The 16376-nt window shown below is 42.2% G+C and overlaps 1 protein-coding gene across 1 annotated transcript; it reads right to left on the reverse strand.

The window, feature by feature from the left end:
- Window positions 1-9984: 9984 nt before the first annotated feature.
- On the reverse strand, window positions 9985-16264 carry LOC308283000 (uncharacterized protein; the record flags this gene model as incomplete). Its single annotated transcript, XM_080723387.1, has 3 exons — window positions 9985-10578; window positions 11774-12474; window positions 16240-16264. 3 exons carry the CDS (start codon window positions 16262-16264, stop codon window positions 9985-9987), a joined length of 1320 nt encoding a protein of 439 aa, XP_080579513.1.
- Window positions 16265-16376: the final 112 nt, after the last annotated feature.

Here is a 16376-nt window from a genome sequence, read left to right on the forward strand (position 1 = left end):
ATCCCAATTCTCAAGAATGGGTGAATGTACTGTATGGTTATGACATTATAGGGCATAGCCGTGGCAGCCATTTTGTGGTGCTAGAGATAGAAAACCCACACATTTTCTCCATAGAGATTTACAAAAATATTTATCACAGTCTTACTTCCGTTTCCATGGCCCACATTAGCCAGCTCTGACTGGGGGATTCCCAGATGTAATAGTCTATACTAGGGATGCGGTATCGGTACTCGTGGTATTGGTACTCGCCCCGATACCGGCCTATTTTGCGGTATCGGTACTCGTCAGATACTGCTCACAAAGCGCCCGAGTACCCTGTGTGTTCCGCCACTTCGCCTTTCTCTCTCTCAAAGTATCAAAGGTAAAAATACAAAATGTTTGAGCATAGCAGATCTAGAAGATCATGCACAGTACAGGAATTTCCATGGGCTAAACCTGAAAAAAAGTGAAATGTGTGGCAGTTGTGCCATGTTCTGGGAAAGCAATGCAATTTAATGTGTTATATACAGCCAGAAAGTGAGGAACATCTGATAAAAAAAAGAGGAAAAAAAAAACTTAATTTAAAGACATTTTGTATTATTAATTGTACTCGTATCGGTACTCGGTATCGGCGAGTACTCAAAATGAAGTACTCGTACTTGTACTCGGTCAGCAAAAAAGTGGTATCGGGACATCCCTAGTCTATACCTCCATGCACCTGGAAAAAAAGTACTCAATTTGTTTACTTAAGTAAAAGTATCAATACTGCAATGTAGAAATATCCTGTTGGGTGCCCTCAGACCAAAATACCTACGAGAGTGGAATCCGTGTTCCGCCAATGCATTTCAATGAGAAGGGGGCGGTTTCATGTCAGTGGAGGATATGCGCTCCGCGCAGACCTTGCGTTTATGCTGGAGCAAAGAAATTCTCCACGCAGATTCTGGTTTGCCCCCCCCCCCCCTCTGTCCAATCGGGTGAGTCGAAGGCGTAACATTCCAAGAATCAGGAAGGGACTGGGAGATGTTTTGTTTTGATCAAGAGTCTCATGCACCCAAACTCTTCTCTTTTTAGCTTGTTGCATCTCCCCTTCCAATAAAGCAAGGGCGAGTACCCTTCGCCTGTCCATTATAGAGTTGTCACGTAAAATATGATGAGGATCGCTACGCTAGTGTAACAGGCTACAGGGAGGGAGGACGGTGCGGGAAGTGAGTGACAGGGGCGTCACTGGCTTTGGGACGGAATACGCTCTCTGCGTTTTTGCCAGCCGCGCACCAGAAGAGTTTATCCACTGCCGACCATATTTTGGTCTCATACCAAAATACCTAGAGTGGAATCCGCCAATGCATTTCAATGAGAATCGAGCGTTTTTTGTAGAAATCCTCTACTGGCAAAAAAACGCTCCATTCTCATTGAAATGCATTGGCGGATTCCACTCTAGGTATTTTGGTGTGTGGGCACCCTTACAAGTAGAAGTCTTCTATCCCAAATGTACTTGAGTAAAAGTCAAAATATCAAAATATAGGCCTATAAAGTATCAAAAACAGAAATACTCGTTATGCAGAATGTTACAAGTTATCATATGTCTAAAATGTATATAATCTTTGAAAATAACAGAGCAAGCTCACAAAGTGTTGCGATGTGAGCTTGTAGGTCGGCTGAGCGTCGCAATGTGAGCTTGTAGGTCGGCTATTTTAATTAATGAATGTTTTGTAACAATGATCAAAATCAACAAATTCAATCAATAAGTGTCAAATCATGGCCAGGGCCACTGGCGAAGTGGTTCACCTAGGCTGGTCCATCTAGGCTGGTAATCCGGACTGACAGCGTGACGCGGGTTCGGGTCCCGATCCCGGTAACCTTTGCTGCGTGTGTAGCCCCCCCAGCTCTCTCCCCATTTCTTATCAACCTACTGTATACCTATTGATAAAGGCTTATGGGCAGTCCCCGGGTGGGCCAGCATCTGCCTCGACCGTGTCGGGGGGGACAAAGAGATTGAGAAGGTTGACAACCACTCAAGGGATGAGGGACTTTGTTGTTTGATTTAGGTAGTTAGAATCATTGTATCTTTTTTTTTTTTTTTTGTATTTGTATTTGTATTTTGTATTTATTTATTAGCACATAGTTGAAATACAAGAAACAATACATTTATGTGACATATTGTGCAGGAGAAGTTAAGAAGCCTGGTGGCTTATGAAGAACTTCCCCTAATTTTAAAGCAGACGTATACATATTGTAAAAAAATAAAACATTATACAATGATACGTTCAATAAACATGCGTACATATAATTTACATACAATAAAGTACATGCATATATACTACAAACTCTACCCACGGACCTGTACACACATAATCAAATACATACTGTATCTACTAATTTTTTGCTATGAGCATTTTTTGGGTAGTTGGCTTTAAAGACTGGTAATGAAAAAGCAGATGAAACTTTTATGAATGATATGACTTAAACCCTACTTGGCCAGGATCTCCCAGGGGTCTTTACTTGACCCCTTCCATTTTTGTCTGTACAGATAGCAGATAGTTCATCATATTGTGATACTTTGTGAGATCTGCTGTTTTTTGCCAAATTTCCGACTACTGACATAGTCCACAAATTCACAATATGGACTCACAGGGTTCATTTGGTTAATATATCCTCAAAATAAAGCTTAACACTAAAATTCACTGTCAGTGATTTATTTATTTATTATTAGTTATACTAGTGGGCCTACTATTACGTTGTATTTGCAGTTATTGGTGCTTTAATTGCCTTGATTAGTGACATATATTGTCTGCAGACCGCTTGCCCCCAGCTGGTTCTACTGAGGTTACGTTTAGGCAGAGGTGGAAAAAGTACTCACATTTTGTACTTAAGTAAAAGTATCAATACTGCACTGTAGATGTACTCCGTTATAAGTAAATGTCCAGAATTCAAAATGTACTTGAGTAAAAGTAATAAAGTATTGGCATCAAAATGTATTGGTACCAAAACTAAAAGTATTAAATGTTTGAAAATAGCAGATCTACAAGCTTGTAGATCTGCTATTGTTGTCAAATATCCAAGGCATAAAATAGGGCTAAAGTGGGTTAATGTGTTTTATAATATTATAATTTACACCTGCAAAGTAACTAATAACTAAAGATTTCAAATAAATGTAGTGGAGTAGAAGTACAATACTTGAATCCAAGATGTAGAGGAGTAGAAGTAAAAGTATTGGAAATTGGAAATATTCAAGTAAAGTATAAATAGTACAAATACCTCAAAAGTGTACTTAAAGGCCCACTTCACCTCTGGGACAGCATGATGCAGCATGATGCATCATATGATGCAAAATGCATCACTAGTCATGCTGAAATACTAAAATATCTCAAAACACAGATTGAACACAAAAAAATAACTCAGGATTGTGTTGATCGTGTCCCAAACAACAATAAAATAAGATCTGGTTGTCCCAGAGGTGAAGTGGGCCTTTAAGTACAGTACTTAAGTAAATGTACACCACTGCGTTTAGGAATAAGGTTAGGTTTCGGCATAGTTTCACTGAGGTTACGTTTAGGAATAAGGTAAGGTTTCAGCATAGTTTCACTGAGGTTACGTTTAGGAATAAGGTAAGGTTTCAGCATAGTTTCACTGAGGTTACGTTTAGGAATAAGTGGTGGCGACCATTATTCTGAGGTCGCCAGGTTTTCCCCAGGGCGAGAGAGTTTTGGGGCGAGCGGTTCTCAAACCTTTTGGTGTCAAGGACCCCCAAAAAGAGTGTTTCGACCACGGACCTTCATCTGAAGATGTTTTCGATGTGTTTGAAACGGTCACAAAAGATGTTGCTTAATTCTCTCGCAAAATCTGGCAACACTGGAAGTGTAATATCTCAGTAGTGGAATGTGCAGGGGTGTCACAAGGGGTAGAAAAGTGGGACTGAGTTACTAGGGCCCAAGGTGGTGGAGGGGCCTTAATTATTTTATACTTAGCTATCGAAAAATAGCAGATATACAAGCTCACAGCGCGGCACAGAGTGCCGCACTGGGAGCTTGTAGATCTGCTATTTTTGAAAAGTTGTGAAAATGTGTGCAAATCTTTGAATATAAGTATTTTTTAAGCGAACATTTGTAACTCAAATTTTGCTTCTGGGTGGGGGTCCCTGGAACTAAATATTTTGAGATGGGGGTCCGTGGCCACATACATATCATTTTGGGGGTCCTTCACATGAAAAGGTTTGAGCTCCACTGACATCGAAACATAGATTTTTCAAAAAACCTTAGAAAGATTTGAAATATTCAAAGATTTTCATGATTTTTCAAAAATAGCAGATCTACAAGCTCACAGCGCGGCACTCGTGTATCTGCTATTTTTCAATAGTTAAAGCACAGGGGCCCCACAGTGAATCCTTGTACCCGGGCCCAGAATTTGGTGCGACACCCCTGGGAATGTGGAATGTAATGAATGAGCCATGGTCATTTCTCTGAGCCCAAGTTCTGTCCAACAGAGCAGCCAGTAGGAGGAGCTATGGAACACTAGGAGATGATGCAACTGTTACAGTACAACATGCAATCCTTCAACACAGCCACATTACTCAACCAAAACATTACTACCTCATTTTGAAGTGGTATGAGAATACCATTTTTTTTGTTTTTATTTTAAAAACTCAGAAGGACACTGTTCATTACCACAACACAACAACAAAAAACATAAAGTGTGAACATTGACTTAAAGGAGTAGTTCACAAAAAAATAAAAAGAAAGCTTACAGTATTTCCCATCAATTACACACTCCATGGGTGCCCGCTGGCCTGGTGGTCAAGGCGCATACCACATACTAGGCTATGATGCCTGCTCGCGTCGCCGGTTCGATTCCCGATCCGGACGACCTTTGCCACATGTCATTCCCCATCTCTCTCCCCATCCCCTGTCGGTCTACTGTCCTATCAATAAAGGCATAAAAAGCCCAAAAACAAATCTTTAAAAAAAAAAAAAATTACACACTCCATGAAGCCTTAAATTCATGGATATTTCTTTTGTTTTCGTTGAACTCCTAAGCCAATAAGTTGATGACCAGGTCATCGGTCAATAGGAGACTCGATCCACAGTAGACTCCGCTGGTCATCAAATTATTCGCCCAGGAATGCGACAAAATCATCTCCTTGACATGACTTCTGGTCACTCGGGATCTTCTTATGTTCTTTTGTTCAAGTCTAGATAGGCGGTAGTAGAGGCTTCAGACCCCAGAGAAGCAGGCTGGATTACACGCAGTCCATGCTGGAGCTGTAAATGTATTCTCTTTGTTTGACACAGAGTAGGCTATCCGTCACTAAAGATGAATATTATGCATGCAGCGTTCCACTTTGACCAGTTATTGAAATGAAACGGCAATCTTTGACAAACAAGGAAGGCATTCAGCCGTGAGAAGTTCCCGCCTGAATTTCAGTAATGCATGATGATGCATGATGACGACATTATCTTATATTTACAATGGGCTTATTGCCGCATCCCACTTCCAACCCCCTTTACATCGACTTCAACTCATAGGTAGTCGCATAGGTAGTCGTCGCATAGGTAGTCGGTAGTCGTCAGGACGTAAGGAATACCGCCCATAACCCTATGCCGTCCGCTCATTCGCTAAGCACAAGAGAGAGGAGGCAACAGGGGAGGGGGGGCGGGCAAGCGAGAGAGAGAGAGTGACATTTGACACCACTGTGTTTGCATGTGCGCTGCTGCTGCTGCCTCCACAGTGACTGCAGAGAAATAGCAGAGGCATAACAGTCACTTCTCTCCAGTGCGTCCGGTAGTTTTTTAGTAAAGAAGCGGGCGTGGACTCTAGATGTGAGCGGCCGAAGGCCGCGAACCTCTAGTACAGTACAACTGTGTCTGAGTGTCAGTGTCTGGCAAAAGAGAGCTCTGGCTGTGAGAGCCCCCATGCATGGGAACTCAGTTCACAGAACGCTGTTCTAGGCTACTGTCTGAACATCAAGCCTGTCTAAAGACTCAGGCACTTTAATGCAGTACACTGTACACACTATTTTGTTGTTGTCGGGCAGAACATATGTCCATATATATATATTTTTAATCCATGCCCTACAGTAGTTGCTAATACTACAGCGTCACACGAAAATATCAAAAATAGCAGATCTGCAAGTTCAAGGGGATAAAATCCTCCAATCATTGCTGGGGAAAACCTTATGCATATAGCTTCATGTATGGTAGGCTACAAGTATATCGTCGTTGTCGGGAGAAAACTTTTTATGTCCAAAACCGTTCGTTTTGTATTTATAATTTGAAAATTGATCTAAACTAGTGAAAACAGCCGATCTACAAGCACTGCGAGGCGTTGTGTGCTTGTAGATCGGCTATTTTCACTAGTCCTGTGCGACAGCCTTATGTGATGAAGCGGCCGCGGGGCTTTACTTTACGAAAAAACCTTCAAATTTGAAACTTGGAGATACAAGGTTTCTGCCCGACACTGACGATATGCTCTTGCTGACTGACATTATAGTGGCCCGATTTCCACTCAGGTGTCAGTTATGTGTCACTTTATCTGATCTAAGATGCTGTTTTTAGAGGCACACTGTGTCTTTGAGTCTGGGTATGCTTTCTGACAACACAACAGGAGTTCAAGCAGTTCAACCTGGTTGAACTCGTTTTGTCTCCTGCTTGTCATCACTAGATCCCAAAATAAGCCCCTAAAAGTGTTGGTAGTCTGTGTGAGTGCGTGCGTGGCTGCGTGCGTGTTGGACTGGCAGCTGGCCTGCGTATTTGTTTTGTTTATTGTTTATAAGTGTGTGTGTGCGTGTGCGCGTGTGTGTGTGTGTGTGTGTGTGTGTCTATGTGTATGTGTGTGTCTGTGTCTTTATCTCAATTAATGTTGAACGTGTGGTTTGATTCCAGCCACGCAGTTCACGCTTGGGGCATCAACAATTACCGAGGTCATTATTGCTTTGCTCGTAACTAACAGGACTAGTCCTGTGATTTATAAACCCTTAAGCCCCTATCATAGTCCAATGTGAAGAGCTATCCACCGCAAACTTTAGGTGTAAAGCTATCCACCTAAAGTGAGAAAATAAGTGGACGCCATCATAGTCAGTCACGGTGAAGTCCTATTCACCGTGACTGACTGGTCCAGGTCGATCAATCAGTGAACGGGGTGAAGATCCTATCTGTCTGAAAGTAAAAACAGAGAGATGTGTCGGGACTCGCGGTGGAAAGCTCTTCACCGCGAGGAATGACGTAACGTTGTAGTTTTATGACTCAAAAAGACTACACTGCGGTGGATAGCTCTTCACCGCAGTACCGACTCTGATAGGGGCTTTAGTCTGTTAGAGCAGGAAAACCCCGGCCGTTACGCTTTCAATAACAGACGTCTGGCCTCAGGACCGGCTGCACCGACTGCACGCCAACCATGTGACGGCAAGGCTGAATATAATCATTTTTTGCTGCAGACTGAAGCCATATGTAGTGTGTGTGTGTGTGTGTGTGTGTGTGTGTGTGTGTGTGTGTGTGTGTGTGTGTGTGTGTGTGTGTGTGTGTGTGTGTGTGTCTGTGGTGTGAGCACGTGGTGGCTCAGTCACAAAGAGAGTGAGTGAGAGGGACAGACACAACTGAAGATGTCCATATAGTCAGTGGTGGCAGAAGGACTCAAAGTGGAAATATCACACATGCTCTGATACAACTAAGTAAAAGGCCTGTTTTTCAAAATGTAAAAATTAAAGTCTTGACATCAAAATCTACTGTACTTAAAGTGCCTCAATTAGAAATAGGCTACTAATCTGTAAATACCAGTTACCAGCTTGTAGATTGGCTGTTTTTGAACATCTAAAGTATAGACTAAAGGTTTTGTATTAACAATACAAATCTAGTAACTCAAGTTTTCAAATAAGTGTAGTGAATTAAAAAGTACAATAACCTTTCCCCCCCCCCCCCAGACGTTAGTGGAGAAATCTACAAAAGAAGTTTAAACTATACAGTTTTTTGAGTAAACTTATTTTGTTACTTTCCACCACTGTTTGTGAGCACATGGGTCACTCACAAAGAGAGGGAGTGGTGGGACAAACAACAAGTGAAGATGTCCATAGCGAATGTAATGCTGCCTTTAGCAATTGATTATCACTTTGAAGTTGATTTCTTTTTTTGTTGATTGCCAGTAAACGGAACCAGCCAGGAAATACAGCGTGAAGTCATGTGTCCTGTCACATGATCAGAAAATAATGGCGATGAATAGTGCCTACTTCCCTAGGCCAGGAAATTATTATTACAGATGACACAATTACCTAGGGGAATCAGCAGCCCTTTTCCATGTACAGAATGACGTTTTTCATGGCCTCAGCACAGGCACGATGGGAAAAGAACTGGCCTCATGTTGCTGTCAGAATCATGTAGCCCAGTTCTCTCTCTCTCTCTCTCTCTCTCTCTCTCTCTCTATGTACTTTGCCACACTCACACGCGTGTGTGTGCCAAGCACGCGCGCACACACACACACACGCGTGTGCGTGTGGCAAAGTACATAATTATGATCAAAAGCACATGGTGTTTAGAGTCCCTGTGATGACCTTTATCTACTGTATGCCCATGTTTTTAGTTTTATTTCCTTATTATTTTATTATGCTTTTAAAAGTTTCTTTCATTTTCACCTTATGTAAAACACTTTGAATTGCCTTTTTGCATGACATGTGCTATACTATGCATATCGTCACTGTCAGGCAGAAACCTTGTATCATTGAATTTGCTGAATTTGAACCATGTTTATTTAATGTTTTGAAATGTACTCGTGAACCATAAAAATCCCACAAATGTGTCCAGACCCACTGTTTGGGAAACAGCGCTATGCACTATACAGTGTCTTCTATTCTTGTTTTCCCAGTCAGCACAGTTACCACTTTCCCACCAGGTCAGTAAGTTTATCTAATCCAGCCATGTGTCTTTGTTTTGGGTTTGTTTCCTCCTCCAGTAACTCAAACATCTGTCTGTATCATCATACACAAAGCTGAGGTCATGCTTCCGGGAAGGTGTGAGACTGCATGTTTGTTGTGAATATACTGTCTGTGTGATGGTGCATCACAAAAATCATCCTTTGAATAGGACGTACATACTGTATATTGTTGGCCCACATTTCTTGTCTTATCATGCAGTACAGTGACTCAAGGATAGAGTGGCCACTTGGCAACCGGAAGGTTCCCAGTTTGATCCCCGGCTGGCCCAAAGTTAGTCTCAAAGTGTCCTTGAGCAAGATGCTGAATCCGCCATCTGTGTATGAATGTGTGGGTGAATGTAACGCACGATCTATGTAAAGCGCTTTGTAATGCACTATCTATGTAAAGGATAAAGGTGCTATATAAAAGCACCACAGTACACTTTAGTTAGATTCAAATGAATTGGGCAGCGGCTGAGTCAGTTTGTTTGTACACCGAACCAATTGCAATGTCCTTTGAAACTTTAAACTGGCCTCTGCAGAAGTAAAAGTACTTACCTCAGGGTCTGTGACTCTAACGTCAATTAAACAACAAAGAGAAAGTATGCAGCTCTTTTTGTTCTGCATATGCGTACTGTATGTCTCTCTCTCTCTCTCTCTCTCTCTCTCTCTCTCTCTCTCTCTCTCTCTCTCTCTCTCTCTCTCTTTTTCTCGCTCACCTTCCATTTCTCTCCTTTTCAGTTTTCATCTTTGGTGACAAGCTACAGTATATCTCAGTGTTGGACCACGTTTTCCAAAACAGTGTGGTGGGATCCACGTTTGGGTCGCGGAACCAATTCTTATGTGCCGCGAGTAAATATCCCCTTTTCTTGTCTTTTTTTCTCTCTTTTTTTAACGTTTAAACAAAGAAATCACAACTTTTTATCAATTAAAGAACTATTCCAAAAATGGATCATGAATAATAATTTAAAAAGAAATCAAATAATTTCCATAAATAAATGTAAAAACAGTATCACACGGCAAGTTCTGAAGTTTATTACACACATGACATGACCAAAAGATATGAGACAAGGACAAGAACAGAATGAATAGGAATAGGACATGCATCTCCTATCATTGTGCACAGACGTCAGTGTATCTGATAAAGTACCTGATGGTCATGTCAATTTTGCTTTTGATCCATCTGAGGTAGTGCCTCACTCTGGTGTACACCCCAGGGTAGGTGTCCTTGCCACCAAACTTAGATCCACCACACAGCATGTTGTCAGTGAGCCTGCCAAAGTAGAAAAAACTGCACCAGGGGATGATTGGTATGTCCACAACACGTAGGACAACAGAGAGGTATAAACCGTGGTAATACGTCACACCCCAGCCACTAGTCGTGCAAGAGGCGCCGTTCTTTATTGGTGGGGTGTTGTTATCAGGCAGCGGGACTGGCTTGACATAGTAGTTGAATTGCACCGATTCATTTAACTTCACGAGCATGATGTCATTATTGAAGGTGTAGCGCTGATATGCATGGGTAAATATCTTGGAGACCGTGAAGACCTGCTCTCTGCCCTCTGATACCAAAAGGCTGTGCTCGCCCAACACCACCCTCTGCGGATGGGTGGTGGGCCTCCTGCAGTGGGCAGCAGTCACCACCCACCGCTCGTTGACCAGGGTCCCTCCACAGTAATGTATCCACAGACCTTCCTTCCTAAGATACTGCAGAGAAGCAACATATGGAATAGAGTGCGGCCGAACCTCCTGACCACCGATGATTGCACGTGTCTCTGTCACAGAGAGAGAGAGAGACAAAAGGAGAAGCAACGAATACCTTATCGTCTGAACCATCTTTCACTCCACTATGATCCAAGTTGTAGGTTTGATTTCGGTTGACTCTTTGGTCCCTAGAGAGTCTCCCTCTAACTAAGAGTAGGGTTTGAGTTGAGTCAGGAGGGCGCAGAACAAGATGCCACCAGGCCGTATCACCCTGCAATTTCTGAAGTTTATTACACACATAAGAGAATATATACAGTATAGGACACATGACGTGACCAAAAGATATGAGACAAGGACACGAACAGAATGAATAGGAATAGAACATGCTGATGATAAAGTACTATTGTTGATGGTCATGGTATCAAGGGTATCAATTATGCTCAGTGGTGTAAGTAACTAAGTGCATGTACACAAATATTGTACTTAAGTACAATTTTGAGGTATTCTTTTATTCACAATTTGCAATAATTTTACCTCTACTCCATTATATTCATCATTGTATGAAAACTTTAGTTACTACTTTGTAGATTTTGATTATTATTACAAATCACACTATGACTATACACACAATAAAGTTTTTTTTAAACAACAAAACACACTAGCCACTTCAGCCGTGTATATATATATATATATATATTTCGGCCATTTGAAGATGCAACGCATTGTGAGCTTGTAGATTGGCTATTTTCAAAATATCTTTTATACATGTTGAACTTTGTGAAATGGGACATTCAGCACAATGAGTGCTTTTTCTTTTGGTACTTTAAGTATATTTTGATGCAGACACTTTTGTACTTTTGCTCAAATTAGGGAGTTCTACTTGTAACAGAGTATATCAACATTGCAGAACTGATACTTTTACCAACATGTGAGTACTTCTTCCATCACTGATTATGCTTACACAGATGAGTGATTGATTGATTGATTGATTGATTGATTGATTGATTGATTGATTGATTGATTGATTGATTGATTGATTGATTGATTGATTGAACGAATACTTTATTTAACAGTTTGCAGAGACGGGTACAGGGAAATACAGTACAATACAAGGTCTGCTAAAATGATTTTTCCAAGAAAGCCTATGGCTTGTCTCCATTGGGGTACTGTGTACTCAATTTATCGAAAAATTAATCACATCTTTGATCCAGAAGACGTAGTTCCTCACTTTGGTGTACACATCAGGGAAGTATGGGCTGGCACAACCGATGCCCCAAGAGTCAATGCCCTCCAATTTCCCATTGCAGATAAGTGGACCACCCAAGTCACCGTGGCAGGTGCCCTTGCCACCATACCGAGATCCAGCACACAACATGTTGTCATTGATCATGTACAGGTAGTAATAATGACACCTGGGGATGACTTGTACGTCCACAGCACGTAAGACAGGAGAGAGGAGTCTGTTACTGTAGACATGCATCGCACCCCAGCCGCTCACTGTGCAAGAGGTGTGGTACTGTACTGGTGGGGTGTTTAGATCAGGCAGAATGATTGGCTGGACAACGCTGTTGAGTTGCACCGATTCACTTAACTTCATGAGCATGATGTCATGATTGTGGGTGTAGATATTAAATCCACGGAAAAATATCTTGGAGACATTGAAGACCTGCTCAAAGCCCTCCTGTAGCCAAAGGTTGTGCTCGCCCAACACCACCCTCAGCATAGAGGCCGCGGGCTTCCAGCAGCGGGCAGCAGACAACACCCACTGGCTGTGGATCAGGGTCCCTCCACAGTAATGTTTCCACTCCCCGCCTTCGAATCCATACTGCAGAGAAGCCTGATATCTAATAGAGTATGGTGTAACCTCTTGACCACCGATGGCGATGATTGCACATGTCTCTGTCACAGAGAGAGAGAGAGACAAAAGGAGCAGCAACGAATACCTTATTGTCTGAACCATCTTTCACTCCACTATGATCCAAGTTGTAGGTTTGATTTCAGTTGACTATTTGGTCCCTAGAGAGTCTCCCTCTAACTAAGAGTAGGGTTTGAGTTGAGTCAGGAGCTCGCAGAACAAGATGCCACCAGGCCGTATCACCCTGCAATTTCTGAAGTTTATTACACACACATAAGAGAATATATACAGTATAGGACACATGACGTGACCAAAAGATATGAGACAAGGACAAGAACAGAATGAATAGAACCTCATCATTGTGCACAGACGTCATGTCATGGTATCAAGGGTTATCAAAAGGCGCACAGCAAACCGGTCCTTGTGACGTGCCAGCCAATGGAATACACATTAAATGATAAAATAGTATACAGTCGCACAGCTGCTGATGCAAATGTTATTGTGGACACGGAGACATAAAAATAACCAACGTTTCAAACAGAACAAGCTGCCTTCTTCAGGGTAGCCATGGTATCAAGCAGGCATGTGCACACCTAGAGATCAAAGGGGGCTTGAGCCCCTGCCCTTTTATCAGTCTGTGAAAAGTGTCCTCTCCAGACCATGAAAGCAGTTTTCACTATGGTCAAATGGGCAAATGCCCTCTTTCCATGCCATATCTGAAGGCTGCATTCAAGAGAATTGCCTTGTCCAAACCCTCCTTATCTTGAATGCAGCAACTTATGTTGAAATAATTGCCCCCTTGGTGTAGAAATCCATGCTGAACGCCACATCCCCAGTATGCACTTGATTATGCTTAGTTCAGTGTGGTATCAAGCACCGATAATAGACGACCTCCAAGCTCACAGCGTTGTGAGCTTGGAGGTCTGCTATTTTCAATATTTTCACAAAAAGGCCCTTTTAGACATTTCAGCCCCTGCCTCTCTAACATTCTCTGCATGTCCCTGGTATCAAGGGTATCTATTATGCTTGCTTACGCAGATGAATGATTCACCTCGTGTATGTACTGGGTCAAGCAGATAAAGGTCATAATTCAGCAGATCTACTGGCCTCACAACACTTCACCTCGCACCAGCACTTCGCTTCGTACGGCTATCTGCTATTTTCAATAGTTTGGGGTGCGGGTAAACGTCTAATTTCTCTTTTGGGTCTTGAGCTGAAAAGTTTTGGGAACCACTGGACAAGAGAACTGAATACAAGTCTGTACCTCACTCTCAACCGACTGTATTGCTAATTCAATATATGCAAAGATTTCCAAAATGTTCCTTTTTTCTTTTCAAAAATAGGAAAAAGTAAGCAATTTACCCCGAGTGAGAGGACATTATGCTCTCATAATGTCCGCAGTGAGGTTGTTATCGGACGAGGCGCAGCCGAGTCCGATAACAACCTCACTCAGGACATTATGAGAGCATAATGTCCGACCCCGAGTGGTAAATAGCTTTTCTACCACTTTTTCCCGTATACATGAAAGAAAACACATAGTTGTAACTTGCAAGGATCTTAAGTTACAATCATTATTGCCTATAAAACTTCCGCGAGACAGCAGATAGTTCCACAAACAACATCTTCTACTCACCAACAGATGGCGCCAACTCCATACTAATCCATGCGTCTAGCTTACAGCTAAGCTAACGTCAGTTAGAAGTACCGTTCCGGCCGTAAATAGAGGCTGTTCGCTTCCAGAAAGGCATAGGTTCAGAGAAAAGGGGCTTTAAAGTTGGCGGATTGCATTGGATCCAAATAAATCGGCGACTATAGCATGCACGTTAGTAAACATAGGACCGTTGCCACCGTCATTTGTTGGTTGGGGGAAGTCCCCGGATGTACACTGAGGCGCATTGATCTCGGACACACAACTTTGCGGCAGTTGTCCTCTGATAACCTCCGGAATTTAGCCAATCAGAATCCAGTATTTGAACACGTGACTCGAAAAAGTGGTAGAATAGAAAATCACCTACCAATGCTATTTGTCATACGACTAAGTACATACTGTACATGATACATGTTGTGGATGTATGGATTAAGTGGTTAAAAAATCCATTCCTGGTCTCAGGACTCGGGACCTTCAAGTCGAAACGCTCCTTTAGATAGTATCATTGTCTGTGAAAACTCCTCCATACCGCTGATACCGGCAGTGTTGGTAAAAGAAGCATTAAAAGGTTTTACTTTAATAAGGTATCAATACTGCAATGTAGAAATGCTCTCTTACAAGTACAAAAGTCCAGAATTCATTCAATTATTATTAGACAAAGTGATTAATGTGTGTTTTGTAATACTAATCCAAAACTACAAAGTAACTGACCAATGTTTTCTAATAGTACTTGGAGTAAAAACGTACAATGTTTGACTCTTGAGATAGTGAAATAAATGTAAACCTATAACAAATTGGAACTATAACTATTCCAGTAAATCTTTCCACCACACAACATTGCTGACACGTAACTGCCAACACGGTGAGGTTGAAGGTCATTTGACCCAGGTCAAAGGTGACACTGAGGTCACAGCAGATGGGACTGTACCTCATTATGAGAGAGACCTCTGACAAAGTAGATGTTGTCTTTCCAGTGTGCGTGCGTGCGTGCGTGCGTGCGTGCGTGCGTGCGTCTGTGCGTGTGTGCGTGTGTGTGTGTGTGTGTGTGACTCAATGGTTTCTTGTTTAGATCTGCAGGCCACACCCAGTGCCTTTCCTGTTGATAAGTTGTCACAGACCACAGAACAACAGAGAGCTCTGTGAGTGCAAAGCTGCCACACACACCCGGCTCCCTGTATTTACAGTAGAAACAACAGTAATGCCTGTACAGTACTCTGTTGTAAAACATTACCACAATCTACAGTAATTATGGACCTTGTTATGACTCGATCCATTTGACTCACAACGATGTTGTAAAAGTTCTCTCCTCTTTCCTCCCACGGCACGTTTAGCCAGCTATGCTTTATATATCAGTGGTTCTCCAAATGTACTTTTACAGGTAGGCTAATACTCTGAGAATGTACAGATGGGTTGAACAGATTTGTACACTCTAAAGGTTTTGGGGGTCCTTGAAATTAAAAGGTTTGAAAGCACTGATGTATACTGTGCCCCCCCTTACCAGAATTATAATCAGGCTAGGTGAATGACAAAGAGGAATGACAACAATTGACTCAGAGTTGTGTGAGATGAGTAGGCCTACGGGGTGATGATGACATTACAAAATCACCACCCAGTGTTACTGTATGTTTCCTTGGTAGATTAGATTAATATACAAATTAAGTAGCCTAAGGCCAGGATAATGACTGTACACAATGATCTGGTCATTATTGCTAATGAAATCCTGACAGGGCAGGTCTTACACAAAGGTGGAGTGCCTGGACTGAGGAGGTTTCAGCACTGGCTGCATGTAAGACTCCTAACTCAAAAATGATGTAAAGAAAAGAGAGGATTCAGTGTAACGTTTGGGCGAAGGACCGCCAGGAACGGAGACTAGTTCGGCAAGAGTTCTGTGGTGCGCACGCCCACTCACGTGTCCCCTTCCCAGAATACTTAGGGAGGCCTGCCTAGTCACTAGTCAGTTGCTGCCGCACTGCTGAATCCAAGCCAAAACTATGCTCCTGCTAAGGCAATTGTTAGTTTATTATATATATTCCTAGTTCCTATTCTCTATGCATGTTTAGTATGCTGATGCTTAGTGTATATTATGTAGCTTATATGTTATGCTGTTGCTGCTCTCCTGTGTGCTGCTGCCATCCTGTTTGCCAATTAAGTATATTCTAACCTAAAGAACGCTTCCTGAACTGCATTCATCCGTTCACAATCCTGACCAAAGAGCTTCGTTCAGTGATACAGTAGTCTTGTGAAGCCGGACAGGACAACTGTCCCAAAATGCATATAAATTGGAAGCATTTGAAAATT

The sequence above is a fragment of the Nannobrachium achirus genome (genome assembly GCF_963921795.1).
Source record: "Nannobrachium achirus genome assembly, chromosome: 4".
Classification (NCBI taxonomy): Eukaryota; Metazoa; Chordata; class Actinopteri; order Myctophiformes; family Myctophidae; genus Nannobrachium; species Nannobrachium achirus.